The 14,060-nt window shown below is 56.2% G+C and overlaps 1 protein-coding gene across 3 annotated transcripts in view; it reads right to left on the reverse strand.

Moving 5' to 3' along the window:
• Positions 1 to 770: 770 nt before the first annotated feature.
• Positions 771 to 14,060, reverse strand: part of JAKMIP1 (janus kinase and microtubule interacting protein 1) — a 64,524-nt gene continuing 51,234 nt past the window's right edge. For all 3 annotated transcript variants that reach the window (XM_021677606.1, XM_021677605.1, XM_021677604.1), the window contains 4 exons: positions 13,051 to 13,128; positions 9,982 to 10,185; positions 3,725 to 3,790; positions 771 to 821 (listed from right to left, as the gene is read on the reverse strand). In XM_021677606.1, the coding sequence (XP_021533281.1) occupies positions 771 to 821; positions 3,725 to 3,790; positions 9,982 to 10,185; positions 13,051 to 13,128 (399 nt within the window). The remainder of the gene's footprint in view (positions 822 to 3,724; positions 3,791 to 9,981; positions 10,186 to 13,050; positions 13,129 to 14,060) is intronic.

Below are 14,060 nucleotides of genomic sequence, written 5' to 3' on the forward strand. Positions count from 1 at the left end.
GGCACTGTGGGCATCCCCAGAGCTCATAGGGCTCTCAGCTTGGGCTAGATTCAGAGACAGAACTGTAGATCCTAAGGGCCCTGGCAGATCCCCCCCAGCCCTAAGGTGGACACTCAGAGCAAAGAGAATGGGGAAGGACATGGGTGCCCAAGCAGGAACTTGGTGAGAGCTGAGTCCTGGGGGCACGCAGGGCAGAGCAGGACCAGCTGCCCCGATGGCTTCCGTTCAAGGTCCCTGAGCATCAGAACCAGGCATAGGGTTAAGGGTGGGGGAGGGGCAGGGAGCTGGGGGCTCTTCACACAGGCTTCCTGGGTATTTTATGTGCAGGTCATGGACTTGCCCATCAGTCTCCTGCTCCTGAAGACCCCTGACCCCAGAAACCCGCTATGGTCTGGTCCACAGGCAATAGACAGCCCCAGAAACTAAAGCCAAAATAGAAACAAACTTTGGAAAAACCACACCCCCCCTTTTGAAGATGAACTACAACAGGGAAGAAACCAGGTCCCCACTGTCCCTTCTTCTTCTTCACAAAGAGCTCTCCCAACCTCCCTCTGAAGGGTAGGACTCGCCAGAGACCCCTGGTGGCCCCCACCCCCCCGCCCAGGGAGCCAGGGAGCTGAGGCATCTGCCACAGCCCACCTTCCATGGAGCCTCATCGCTCAAGGAACGCTATGGTCAGAAATGGGAGAAATTCTCCTTTTCAGAAAATCATCACATTTATCTGTGAAATTAAAAGAATACCAACCCGAGTTCTTTGCTTAGTGAAGTCTTCAAGGCCACAGAATGAATGCTAGTGAGAAAAACAAAAAAAGGAACAAAAACTATAAAATAAGACCAAAAGAAAATGAGGGGGGAAAAAAAGAAAAGAAAGAAAGAAAGATGTAAGATACATAGTATGGGATTCAGTGACACATTTCACAAGAACTACCGCACCAGGTTCGGGTTCAGGAGGAGGAAAGCGAAGTGAGTGGGCCTGGGCAGCTGACCTCACTGGGAAACCTGTCCTCTGGAGTCCCTCCGCATCCCCAAGTGCTCTCCCCAAACCCCCGGCTGATTCAGACAGACCAGGATGCTTTCAGTGCTGAGACATGGCTTTCCTGCAGACGGTGGCAGGACGCACTACAAACGGAGGAAGGACCCTCCCATGGTCACGGCTGGTGGCTCCCACCAAAGGCCGGGCCAGGCCTGGCCTGCGCCCAAGGACCAGGCATGTTCGCCCCGGGCCACAGGCCCCCCAGACCCACCTGCCCACGAGCAGAAGCCCTCCCCCCTGCACCATCTCTGCCAGGGCCCCCTCTCCCAAGAGACCATTATTTAAAATCTTTTGTGCCATTCAGTTCGTCTGCTTTAAAAGAAAAAAAAAATAGGGGGAAAAATGGCCTTAAAGGAAGGAAAAATTATACAGATCAGTTTGAAAGTAGACTTCTCTTTCTGAACTGAATTCATGACCCGCTTTGTTGCGAAAGAATTACTGCTCATTAGGTAGAACCTGTTGGAGCATCATCCGGGGCTTTTGAAAATCGTTCTCCCTCCCCCCATGAGGTAATAACTCCCCTAAATTATTTATTGAAAAAATTCAAATCCAAACAGACAGCCACCAACTTTTACACAAGTTTTAGAGTCACTGGAGGTTGGAGCCGGACAGGGCTTACATGGAGTCACCCAGCTGTCATTTTCTACGTGGGGAAACTGAGGCCCGGGGAGGTGGAAGGACTTGCCAAGAGCACCCGGTGGGGTGTGGCAGGGAAGGGTTCCTGGCCACTGACATGAGCCACGCTGCTTGCCCCCCTCGGCAACTCCTTTGCGACAAGAGGACACAGACCATCCTGCACACACTTGCTTTGCCCAGGAGGCCTCCTCACTAAAAATGCCACCTGCCTTATTTTACGTGTGTGCCTAGACCACCTCGTAAAACTTTAATGAGCCAGACAACTGTGGCGTGTTTGAAGTCTATTTGCTGTCCTTTCCTGCTCTGTGACCCATTTTGCCCACTCGAGTCCTAAAGCCCAGCTGGGGGACTGAGACGCAGAACCAGCGTTGACGGCCCACCAACCTCTTCTGGGCCTGGGGCTCAGAACATCACACGCCCACGCTCATGCAATCCACACAACCACCCCAGAAGACAGGGAGAGACGCGAGCCCCCAGGCCAGGGTGGAGGGATAAATCCCCCAGGGTTCCAGGGCCGGCCTGGGGCAGAGCCCAGACACACCTGCCTGCAAAGCCCGGTTATCCCTGGAGATTCTTGGATGGAATTAGACTTGAGATTCCCTCGGGACCTCAAAACAGCCCCAGATGGTTGCGGTGGCATCTGCAGACGGAGACACTAGGCATCTGCTTAAACCAGAATCCCACAGAGGTTCCCAGGGCTCTAGTGGGAGAACTGGCCCGAACCCCTGTGCGAGCTGGCCCGCCACGACCCTCTGCTGCCCCCTAGAGGACACTGCCGGTTGTGCGGGCCGGAGGCGCAGAGGCTCCGGAGGGAGAAGGAAGGTGACTCCTGCATCCTCTCAGGAAAGGGAGGAAGCTTCTAAAACTGGCTTAGCATCATCTGAAGAGCTGTTCTGTCTCTTTGGGCCCACGGTGTTTGATTGCCTCCAGGTTGGGAAGGGGCTGTTTTCCTATTTTTAGATTATCTGCCCAGAAATCGGTCCTCGGGGGACTTCTGTGACTTTGGCCCCACTTTGCCCACGGGGGGAACTGGCGTCCTCTCTCTTAAGACCCGCCTCAGGCAACTGAAGCCCACCAATGCCCTTTCTCCCTCTTCTTCCCCGGGGTGACTGCGTATCAGCCTTCGAGGTTGACTGGGATCCCCTCCTTGGGCACATCGTCCCCGATGACCCCCGGACGGGGCTGGAGCCTTCGTGTGGCTCCCACACGTGAGCTTACCTCTGTGACACAGAACGTGCAATGACAGGCTTTGCTTCACTTGTCTATGACTCATCTATGACTCGTTTGGCAAACATGTGAGGTGCCCTATTCCACGGTGAGAACTGTCTTGAATACAGCGGTGCATACAAGCTGGTCCCTGAGCTCAAGGACCCCGTGGTCACCGGGCGGATGTAAGTGGGGGGACACAGATGCCACACACATGGTTCTGAGTGGCAGTTGTCTGTCTGCCTGGACCAACGGAACATGCTGGGGGCACTGAGGGGTGGCTGCAGCACCCAGGAGACCAGCTACACCTTCCCAGCTGCGGAATCAGGGTCCAGTGTCTGAACCCATCTCCGGCCCAGGCTCCCCACCCATAAGATGATGCTAACGCAGAGAGACACATGAGGCCGGGTGTCAGCATGGGACAGGTCAGCCTTGCTTCCCGCCGGGAGGGGAGAGACTCCCAAGAACACACAACTGGGTTTTGGCACACAGAGGTCATCTAAGGTGAAGGGGTCCATGGGACAGAACCAAGCCTGGCTTACGCTCCAGAGAGGGTCACACCGTCCCCGAAAGGTCTTTTGTGAGGGAAAATAAAAGACATCTCACCCCCACTTTGCCCACACACAAAGTTGGTCCCAAACTGCACTTTTCTTCCCTAGAAAAGCCTTTGAAAGAGCTACATAGTTCGTGGATGTGCCCATCTTGGGGGGACCGGGGCAGAGAAGGGAGGCGGGAGGCAGCCCCCTCTTGCATTACAAAGCTGGCATTGCAGAAGGACAAGGCCCCACGGTGACCAGTCCCAGCAAGAAGCCCCAGGGGATGGGGGGAGGGGCCGGGCGCCCCACCTACCTTTTCCTCAAGCTCCTTCAGATGTCTCTTCTGGATCTCCAGCTTAGCCTCCAATTCTCGGATTCTCTGAAACACACGACCTCATGCATCAGAAAAGGTAAAATTTCCAGGTTCACAACTTACTCTTTACTCTTTATCGTGGTGTGGCACATAAGCAGAGAATCGGGCAAATACAGGTGGGCAGTGTGACTGGGTTTTATACGTGTGCAGGCCCGTATCTCCACCACCCGAATCCAGATAGAGGGCCCCCACCAGGAGGCTCCTCGGGCCCTCCGCCCTCCAACACGGAGGGTCGGTATTGCCTATTCTTGAAGCGCACGGAAACAGAATCACACATCACGGATTTGAAGTGGCATCAGACGATGTACTCGTGCAAGACTGACTTAGCTGGAGCTGGGGCGCTGAGCGGGGGAAGCCAGGACCGGCCGTGGCCATCGCTCCCACAGGCACCCCAGCCCCTTAGAAGCCCGCTCAGCACATGTGCCAGGATGGCCAAGCGTCCCGGTTTGCCCAGGACATTCCTGGTTTTTGCCACTGAAGTCTGGGGTCCCCGGAAACCCCTCAGCCCCAGGAAACCGGAAAGGCTGGTCACCCTGCCTGCTGCTGTGTCTGCCGAATGCCGCTTGGGGCACTCACCCCTGCTCCAGGGTTTACCAGCCCATTCCCTCCAGTTCCACACGGCACCCCACCCAGAATGTCTGGCAAGTGTGAACCTTTTCCAGACTGTCACATGCCCGAGTCACCCCTCAAGTGCTGGTACCCACCGCCCCCCCGACCACTGCCCAGCCGGCTACAGCCCTGCCAGGCCCGAATGCAGATGCAGAGTTCACTCCTGCAGAGAGTGCTCCGGCTGCAGGGTGGGCGACCCAGGTCAGGCCCCATGAGCATGTGGCCTCCACGGACACTTAGCCAGGCCTGGAGAAGCCTTCCGTGCATTCTGTAGGACAGTGGTTCTTGAATCCAGATCAATGTCACCTGGAAGGCTTACAGATCACTGCCTCCCCCAGCAGAGTTTCTGACTCAGTTTCGGGGGGCTGAGCCCGAGTAGCTGCATTCCAGCAAGTTCCTGAGTGATGCAGATGCTGCTTGTCTGGGGACCCACTTTGAGAACCACCTCTATGGACACATTCACCCACTCAACAAATATGGGTCAATATGCCTGGGGCCCTAAAGAGTTTGCAGTCCAGTAAAGTTCAAATAAAAGCATTATTCGGGTACCCAGATGGTGCACTGGATGAATACAAACGTCATGGAGAAAATCAAGCAGGGGTAGGGAAGGGGGCGGGCTGCTCTTTTATGTGGGTGCTCCAGGCAGGTGGCGCTGGAGCCCAGAGGGGAGAAGAGTGGGGCATTGAGCCATGAGCTGGGGAAGCCAGAAGAGGCAGAGCCCAGCCCAGCACCCACAGTGGTTTGCTAGACTTGGAAGGGGGAAGGGAATTCCAAGCAGAGGAAAGAGGGTGCGCAGGGACGTGGGAGTGTGGGGACAGGGGCAGAGCTCAGAGGGTCTGGAATGTCCCAATGAGGAGCTCAGAGATTTGGGGGTGACATGGGGAGCCTGTGAAGTGTTTTAAGCAGGGAAATGATGAGAGTTTGATTTTGGCAGAAACAGAACGGATTGGCATGGAAGACAAGAAAATTACTTATCCTCAGGTAGGAGATCTCGGGCAAGTGATTCAACCTCTCTGGGCCTTGGTTTCCTGATCCGTAGATCGGGGGTAATTGTGTTGCCCACGTCTGAGGATCTAACAAGTGAATCTGCACCAAGGGCTCAGAGCAGAGTTGGCATAGAGTACACACCCTATAAAGGATTAAGAAACCCATACGTTTCTAATTCTCTTCCACCTGAGGGAAGGAGTGTGCACCTCAGTGTGGCATGACCATCCCCCAAGGATCCCCTGGCAAGGTGATGAGGCAGAGAGCACCCAAGAACAGGCACGGAACTCAGCTGGGGGACGCCTGGCTGGCTCAGTCAATTAAGCGTCTGCCTTCAGCTCAGGTCATGATCCCAGGGTCCTGGGATCGAGCCCCGCATCTGGCTCCCTGCTCAGCGGGGAGCCTGCCTCTCCCTCTGCCTGCTGCTCCCCCTGCTTGTGTTCCCTCTCACTCTGTCTCCCTCTGTCAAATAAATAAAATCTTTTTAAAAAATCCTATATTCAACAGCTGCTACTTTTGAAAATTACAGCTTACAGACAATGTACACCTTTCATCAAGCACAGTAAACCTATTCCTACCTCAGGGCCTTTGGACTTGCTGCTCTCTGCACAGAGCCTGGGGTTTCACCTCCTCATCATTTCCCACCTGTCCTCTTAGCCTTTCTGACATCCTTGGCATTTATTTGTGTTGTGAGTTTCCTCACTGGATTATAAGAGCATGTTCTTCTCCACGAAAGCAGGGACTTGGCTCACTGCCCCAGCCCCAGCAGCCAGACCCGTGCCTGGCACATGATAGGTACTCGACCATCGGAAGCAAGCAGGAAGCCACAACACCTCGCTTTAGCCGGCACCCTGTTGTCTCAGGGCTTGCTGGAAGGAAACCCTCCCCTCTGCTTGGGCATCACACCCGGATGACCAACTCCAGGAAACTCTGTTACAGGGAACCGATGTGCTCTGAAGTCTGAGCATCTCTTACAAAGGCACCGAGATGCCGGGCGGGGGCCCTGTGCCGGCGGCTGTCACACGTGTGGCGCTCGGCAGAGGCGGGGAGCAAGGAGCAGCGAGTGCCGTGGCGTCTCAGATACCCCTGCACCTGCCACGCCAGGAGAGTCTGGCCAGGCATTTCCCCCTCGAGGCAAAGCCTGGAGGCGGAGCTGCTCCAAATTGCCCAGAGTACAGATGAAGAAGCTGAAACCCGAAGTGTTAAGCCTTGCCACCGATTCGGGCACCGGGCCCAGAGCAGGGAGGAGGTGGGCCCAGTTCTCTGAATTCTATGGCCCTATGCGACAGAGGAGGGGCTCACCTGGCCTGAGTCAGGGCGACAGGGCGAGGGAAGGAGGGCAAGAAGGAGTGAGAGCTTCCTTCTTCCAGAACCAAAAAAGGAATGAGACCCTGCTATGGACCGAACTGCACCCCTGCCCCAAATTCCTAGGTTGGAGCCCTAACCCCCCAGTGTGAGTGTGTTTGGACATATTAAGGTTAAGTAAGGTCATAGAAGGGGTCCCTGAGCTGGTAGGATTGGTGGCCTTTATAAGAGGAGAACAATCTCTCCCTCCAACCTGCCCTCCCCTTCCCCTCTTCCTTCTCCTTTTGTCCCCCCCCCCTTGGCCATTTGAGGGCACAGAGAGAAGGAGGCTGTCTGCGAGCCAGGAAGAGCCCTCACCGGCAACCAGATCAGCCAGCCCCTTGCTCCTGGACCTCCAGCCTCCAGAGCTGGGAGCCACAGATGTCTGCTGTCCAAGTCTCTCGTGTGGCATTTGTTATGGTGCCCGAGCAGACGGAGACAGACCCTTACTCCCCTCTGGAACTTACAGCCATGGATCTCTATTTACGATTCACCAAAACTGAGCAACTTTAATCTGCACAGAATCACCTTTGAATCCTGTAAAATGCAGAATCCGATTCAGTAGGACTGGGGTGGGGCCCGAGAGTCTGCATTTCTAACAGCTCCCAGGTGACATTCCTCCTGATGCTGCTGCTGGCCCACGGACCACACTTTGAGTAGCAGGGGTCAGCATCCACCAGGGTTATTATATAGAGAGAGTCTCCTTTCACTGAACACCCACCATGCTCCAGACATAACTAATTGATTTGCATGTCTTGTCTCATCAAAGCTTCCCCAGGAGTCACAGTCGAATGCCGCATTGCCCTGGGTCTTTGGTGTATACTCACTAGCTCATCATACGTTCCAGACTTAGACCGTGAGGAGCACTTTCATGAGATTTGAGCCCTTAAGTCGGGTAATGACTTTTTGGTTCAAACACGCAAATGTCGTTCTGCTTTGGGCTGGGTTTTCTGAACAACCCCTCCATGCACTGCACACTCCATCAGCAAACCCCACAAATGAGACACAGTGCTGGACCTCAGGTGCAAGCCAGCACCCAGCTCCCCGGTCTGGTCCTGCTCCCACTACACCTACTCGTGGTCTCCACTTAGCAATTAAAATAGCCGCCTACACTTGCTGGGAGCACTTCACCTGCAAGAGTCTGTTTAAACCTTATAACATCCCAATGAGTAGGCATTATTTCCATCCTCACAAGGGAACTGAGGCCCAGAGATGCCAAGTCTTTTGGCCAAGGCCACACGGCTAATATCCAGGAGAATAGGGTTCAAAGCCACACTGTCTGGTCCCAGTGTTTTTTAACCACTCTGCTACCCCAAACTGACCGCGCCATGCTGCGCTGCTCTCTGAAATGCTGTTTCCCCTTGGTGGCCACCTGGTGTCTTCCTATTTATCTTCAAAGCCTGGTACAGCTGGGCCCTCCACTGGGAACCTTCCCAGACTCCTAACCAATGTCCTGGGCAGGGGCATCCTGGCACAAGAGCCTCAGCCACACGAGTCGGTGAGGATCTGTGCTATGTTTGGGCCTCGCACTGGGCTGGGGGTGCCCCAGGCCACTTTTCACTACCCATGTGACCAAAACAGAGGTGGCTCAGTGGCAATGTCCTTGAAGGCAAACGCCCACGCCTATATCCCTGTGCCAAGATCTCCTCGATGGTACTGGCCGCAAGCCCCTCCTCCCCCTCCCTCTCGTGCCTCCCTTTCCCTCCCCGCTCCGTCCTATGATGCCCTGCCCGGCAAGGCTGACCATCACTCTGGTCCTTGTCACTGCAAGTTCTTGGTCTCCATCCTCAGGGGCCTGCCCTACACCAGCAGCTTCCCCACCCACCTGGGCCACAGGGATTCCACGTCCTCCCCTCCCCCCTTCCACCCCACGTGAACAACGTGGTCTGCCTTTATCTTCCCTCAGGACGCGAGGTGGCCCTGTGTGTGGGCACAAGGCTGCAGCTTCACCACAGTCGCCTCCTTCCCCTCCCCCTCCCCTCTGCTCAGAAGCCTGAGCCTGCGCCTCACCTGCTGGTCCACACCCTGGGCCCCACTCACCCCTTCCACACACCAGACCTTCTCAATCAGTGGATTGATGCCTTTCCCCTCTCGCTGCTCCGTCTCCAACCGCCCCCTCGCCCTTGCCCTCGCTGTGCCAATCTGATCAGGAATCTCTAACGAAACCCCCCTCCCTCTACACAGGGTGTGTGTGCACATGTCTGTACACTCGGGCTGAGCACACACTGCTTCTGAGCCAGGGTGCTGGGGAGCCGATGACCAGATGCCACCAGAACAGAGCAGGCAGCATGGGGACGGAGGCGGCAGCCAGGCCGGGGTCACGGGGGCTGCCTGCGTGTCCTCTCAACCAAACCAAGTCCTGAGTGAAGAGCCCTCCCGGGCTGACCGGTCCCCCTTCCCCGCCTCCTTCCACCCCGGCACCACGGCGTCTGGCTGTGCCCCCCGACGCGCCTTCCTCAAATCCGCGGGGGCCTGTGCTCTCTTTGGACACAATCCTCCCCTGCCCCTCCTGACGGCCTCCTCCCTCTGCCTTCTGTGCTGTCGCCTCCCCTGCTCACCCGGGCCCTTCCTCACTGGTGGGACTCCCTACGAGCTGTGTGACCTGCAGGCACGTGACTTAAACTTCTTGAGCCCCAGCGTTCTCATCAGGGGAATGGACATCATCGTCCCCACACCACGGGGGGGCCACCATCAAGGGTCCCCGCCGGCGAGCACCCAACAAGCGTCCCTGCTCTCGTCCCCGTTATCACCCTGCAGTCCGCGGAGCCTGGCTCCCCGTGTGCTTGGCAGCATGTGACACTCACACAGGACTCCAAACCTTGGAATACATTCAGGGTTTCAGAGTCAACGACGAATACAGCTGTCAGGTCCAGTCCTCAAATTAGCCATCACCCCAAAATACAGCAAAAAAAATCAAACCGTTCAGCCACGCCTCCTGGTTTTAAAAAGAACCTGACTTTCAAGCAGAATACACCTGCTGGAGGGAGAGGTCCCAGGGCAGAGCTGGCTCTGGTCTGCCTGAGGACTCGGCAGGGTTGGGCCGCAGGGTTGAAGTGCGCATCGGCCCAGCGCCCCCCTTTGCGGACAGTGCACCTCTGTGCTGTGAGGACATCCGAGAGAAGACCTGCCTTGGTCCCGGGGAGACTGGCTTGGCTGTCAGCCGTCCGTCAGACATGCCTGGAACGCCCAGGGGCCCGCCCGAGGGCTCAGAGGCTGGGAAGAGGGCAAGAGGCACCTGGTGCCAGCCACCTGCCCCTCACCTGCTGGGCCTGCTGCAGCAGCTCCATGCGCTCCCGCAGCACCTGGCTGTCGGACTCCCGGCTCTGTCTCAGGATCTGCCGGCGCAGCTTCTCCACGGCAGCCCGCAGGTCCTCCCGCTGGCCCTCGCTCAGCGCCTCGCTGGCCCTCCGCCCGGGCTCTTGCTGCAGCGCGCTGTACAGCGTGGCCTCCAGCTCCTGGATTTTCTGAGGGGCCCAAAGCACACCGACAGTGGGAGATCACGAAGGGGCGACAGTAACGGCCGGGGCAGTGCGGCTCAGGGAGGCAGAGCTGGAGGTCTCAGGCGGGGAGGGGAGGCGTGCGGGGGCCTTGCGGAGTGGCCAGCAGGCGCGGGCAGGGGTGGGCAGGGGGAGCGAGGGAGCCCCTTTCAGCTCCGTGCACACCTTAGAGGGAACACGTCTTATTCGATTCGATCGAGAATAGCCCTCCTCTTGTATAGCAGAGGACAGGGCCGTAAGAGAAGATCATCACAACCGCCCCTTAAAATGCGTGCTTCAAAGACAGGCTTGTTCCCATTTTGTTCTTGGCGCCCCACGTACTCCCCCCACCTCGGGAGCAAACCTCCCCTTTTATCCTGGGTGGCAGTGGGGGGGAGTCTCAAACGCACACACGTGGTTTTCAGCCGGCTAGTTCAGAATGCGATGTTAACCTAAAGCAAACAGTGACAGTGTCCTAACCAGGCCCTCCCTGCTAAAAACGCGAGACGCCAGGTGTTAGCAAAGCGGACGAGAGATTAGTGGCCGGTCGAAGGCTCCTTGTGAAAGGCAAAGGTTGTAATCGTCAGAGGAAGTTCTTTTCCACTTCACCCCAAGACACTTAAATATAGTTACCTCATAGGGATATCTAGGGACAAAAGAGAGAATTATCTCCTTTTCTGCTTCCCTAAACCCCACCCACAGCACCCTTGAATGGAAACCCCAGCCTGGGCCAGGCTGACCATCGCTCTGGTCATTGTCACTGCAAATCCTTGGTCCCCTCCCTCCGAAGCCTGTCCTACCCCTGAAACTTTCCCCACCACAAGGCTTCTAGTCAAGGGAGCTAAGGAACTAAGGAACTGCTCCTCGTCTTCCTAAGACCGACTAGACCAATCTTCAGTTTGGATGGAAACTGCCAAGAAGAGGCGAGAGGTGGCTAGAGGCAGGGGGGCAAGGGGGAGGTTTTCCACGGAAAGCGTCTGCAGCCGTCTGGCCCCCAGCTCTCCCTGCTGCTCTCGTCAGAGCTCGCCTGTGCCTGCTGGCTCACCCCCTCCCCGTTCAGAGCTGAACTTCTAGGAGACCCAGGTCACCAGCTTCCAGCCAGGACCCCACCACCCAACTCCAGAAGCTCCACTGCAGACCCGCCCCCATCTCATTCAGCACGATGACAAAGGAATGCAGGTCCACATGTGGCTCCTGCCGTGCCGCCCTCACTCCTGCCCAGGCACGAGGCACTGCCACCCTCTTGGAGATTGTTACTTCCCTTACTGTTCAAATCCATCCAGCTTGGCATCAGAACACAACCCTGTCATGGGCCTGAAATCCCCCCTGAGGCTTTGGAACAGTTTTGGGAAGGAACATAGTTTCTACAGGGTGGCAGGATCAGCACGCCCAGGGGCCTCCTCTGCAGAACCAGGACTCAGAGGGACCCCCGGGGCCTTCCTGCGAGCGGTACTTAGACAGCAAAGGGTGGACACCGAGCTTTTCCAAAATGTGTTGGAAATCACCAGTCCTGCCAGAGGCCCCTTGAAAAGTCAGTCCTTGATCCAGTGAGCTTGGCAAAGTGCTTGCTTATGTTCCTCTCAGAGCCCCGGCCCACCCTTCAACCTTCAACACATTAAGGATCCAAGGAGCCCTTCAGAGTGTTCCAAACTTGTTCCATTGGCTTTAGTGCCTACGAATCTCCCGAAATCACATTCCTCAGAGCTTTCTAGGAAATGCTAGGGAGGCAGTGCCACGCGACAGATGGTGTGTGGTGCGGGAAAGGCATTCTCGAAAGGACCAAGGTGGGGGCGGAGTTGAGGCAACACCAGCAAGGGAATGGTTGAGTGTGAGCATCCCTCCCCTAGAAGGAGGAGATATTTCTATTTTAAATTGCCCTCCGCGCCATGACGATACCGTGTGCCCAGAAGTAAGCGCTAGGAGAGAAGATGGCCCGTCCCAGTGAGGCTCAATCCCCAGGACCTAAGACCTCTCCAGCTCCCCGTCCTCCTCATTCAGGCCTCAGACCCTGGACACCAAGAGCCGGGGGTCTTGGGGAGGTGGGCCAGCCCTCATGCCCAGGCTCCTGGCTCTCCATCTTCCTGGACAAGCTCATGGAAACAAGGGCTTGAAAGTCATTTTTCTGTTGTGGACTCTGCATTTCTCGGGTACGCACCATTTTGTAAAATGATCCTAACTACAAATGACTGGGGCAAAGCCTTGCTGGAGACTTTGGGTACCGCACTTCTTCCTGCAAGAAGGGACACTCAACTCTCCCTTCTCTGTGCCGTGGGGACCCCTGGTGGGGCCTGTATTATCTCGCTGTCTCACTCGCTGCTGGGAGAGTCCTCAAAACCATATGACACGTGAACCTGGACGGGATCCCATTTTAAGCTAACCACCAGGAAGCCCGGGACAAATTTTGTGACCCAAATGCAGTATGGCACAAGTAATTTTTATTCCGATCAGCGGCCTCTGCTCTCCTTGCTGAGCCTCCATGTCCCTCAGTGGCTGCCCCTCATTCCTGTGCACAGGAAAACTTGCTCTGGGGTTTTACACGTAAACAAGTATTCAAGTATCACAAACTCATAAGAAAGACGGTTTCTTCACACTCATCTCAAACGATTCCTAGAATTGAATAAGCACACCTGAAGAAACCATCCAGCTAAGTAAATGTTTTGGAAAATCATGATTGATTTGGAAAAAAGGGACAATTTCTCTGTACAGTCATTCCGGTCAGAACATAGACAGGGCATTCTGATGGCACCCACGGGGCCCTGGTGGGGCCCCTAAATGTGGTGTGCCCCAAAGGAAAACACAGCCTCTGAGAGAGAGTCTAACAAGCCAAAGCGACCAACCCACTCCCGGTCATACCAGGTACGCCTGGTCGAGGGCTTCCTTCCTGTAGTCTAGCTCCTCCTCCAGGTAGCCCTTCTGCCTGCTGAACAGGTCCTGAAAAAGAGGAGGCCCCCCACGATCGAGATCAGCATGAGAACCCATCCCAGTGAGGCTCTGCAGAGCCCACCCACTCACCTCTGCTAGAGAGCGATGGTCCCACCAAGCTGGGGACCCGCCAGGGGCTCAGGTGATAAGGGACCTTATGGGGGCCTGACTGCACCAAAGCGACGCCCCTCCAACCCGGTGCCCATGCAGGAGTCCTTCTCAGTTCCTCTTGTCACGTCCTGGTTGCCCCTGAAGACCATCCCAACAGTTCTCAGATGTGGCTCTTCCTCCCCCCACGACAGCATCCCCCACCTTCCGACCAGTTTCACTGCTGTACACCTCCTCCCCATGCCCGGGTCACCCTTCCGGTCCCTGCAAGCATGGTCTACCCAGAATGCAAATCTCCACTACTGGTTGGAGGGTTCCAAGGTGAGAACTCCTCTCCTGTGGGCCCGTGACTTCACAGATGAGGAAGCAGGACCAGAGAAGCCCAGTGCCTTGCCCTAGATGCCACGGTGTCATGGCGGCCAAGGACCGACTAGACTCCAAGCCAGGGCCCTCTCACACCACGTGTGCTCCCAGGCTGTAAGCGATTCCTTCCACCTTCTGTTTCCACATCTCATTTCTATTTGCAAAACTTGAATTGGTCTTTGAGGCTCAAGACCCATTTCTTCCGGGCAGCCCTCTCTGCATCCCCCAGGCTGGGCACAACGGATCCCCCATATGCCATAGCCCCCTGGTGAATAACCGCCACCACCGCATCTCATCAGGGACCCGTACGTGCCAAGCAAGGTGCACAGTTGGCTGTGCATCTCATGTCTCTCATCCCTATGGCCCAGCAAGGTGGAACTTGGAACCCCCACTTAGCAATGAGGAAAGGAAGGGCCAGTCCGTCTTTCCCAAACTCTCATGGCCGTTAAGGAGGCCAGCAAAGATGGGAG

This window comes from Neomonachus schauinslandi, chromosome 2 (genome assembly GCF_002201575.2).
Source record: "Neomonachus schauinslandi chromosome 2, ASM220157v2, whole genome shotgun sequence".
Lineage (NCBI taxonomy): Eukaryota > Metazoa > Chordata > Mammalia > Carnivora > Phocidae > Neomonachus > Neomonachus schauinslandi.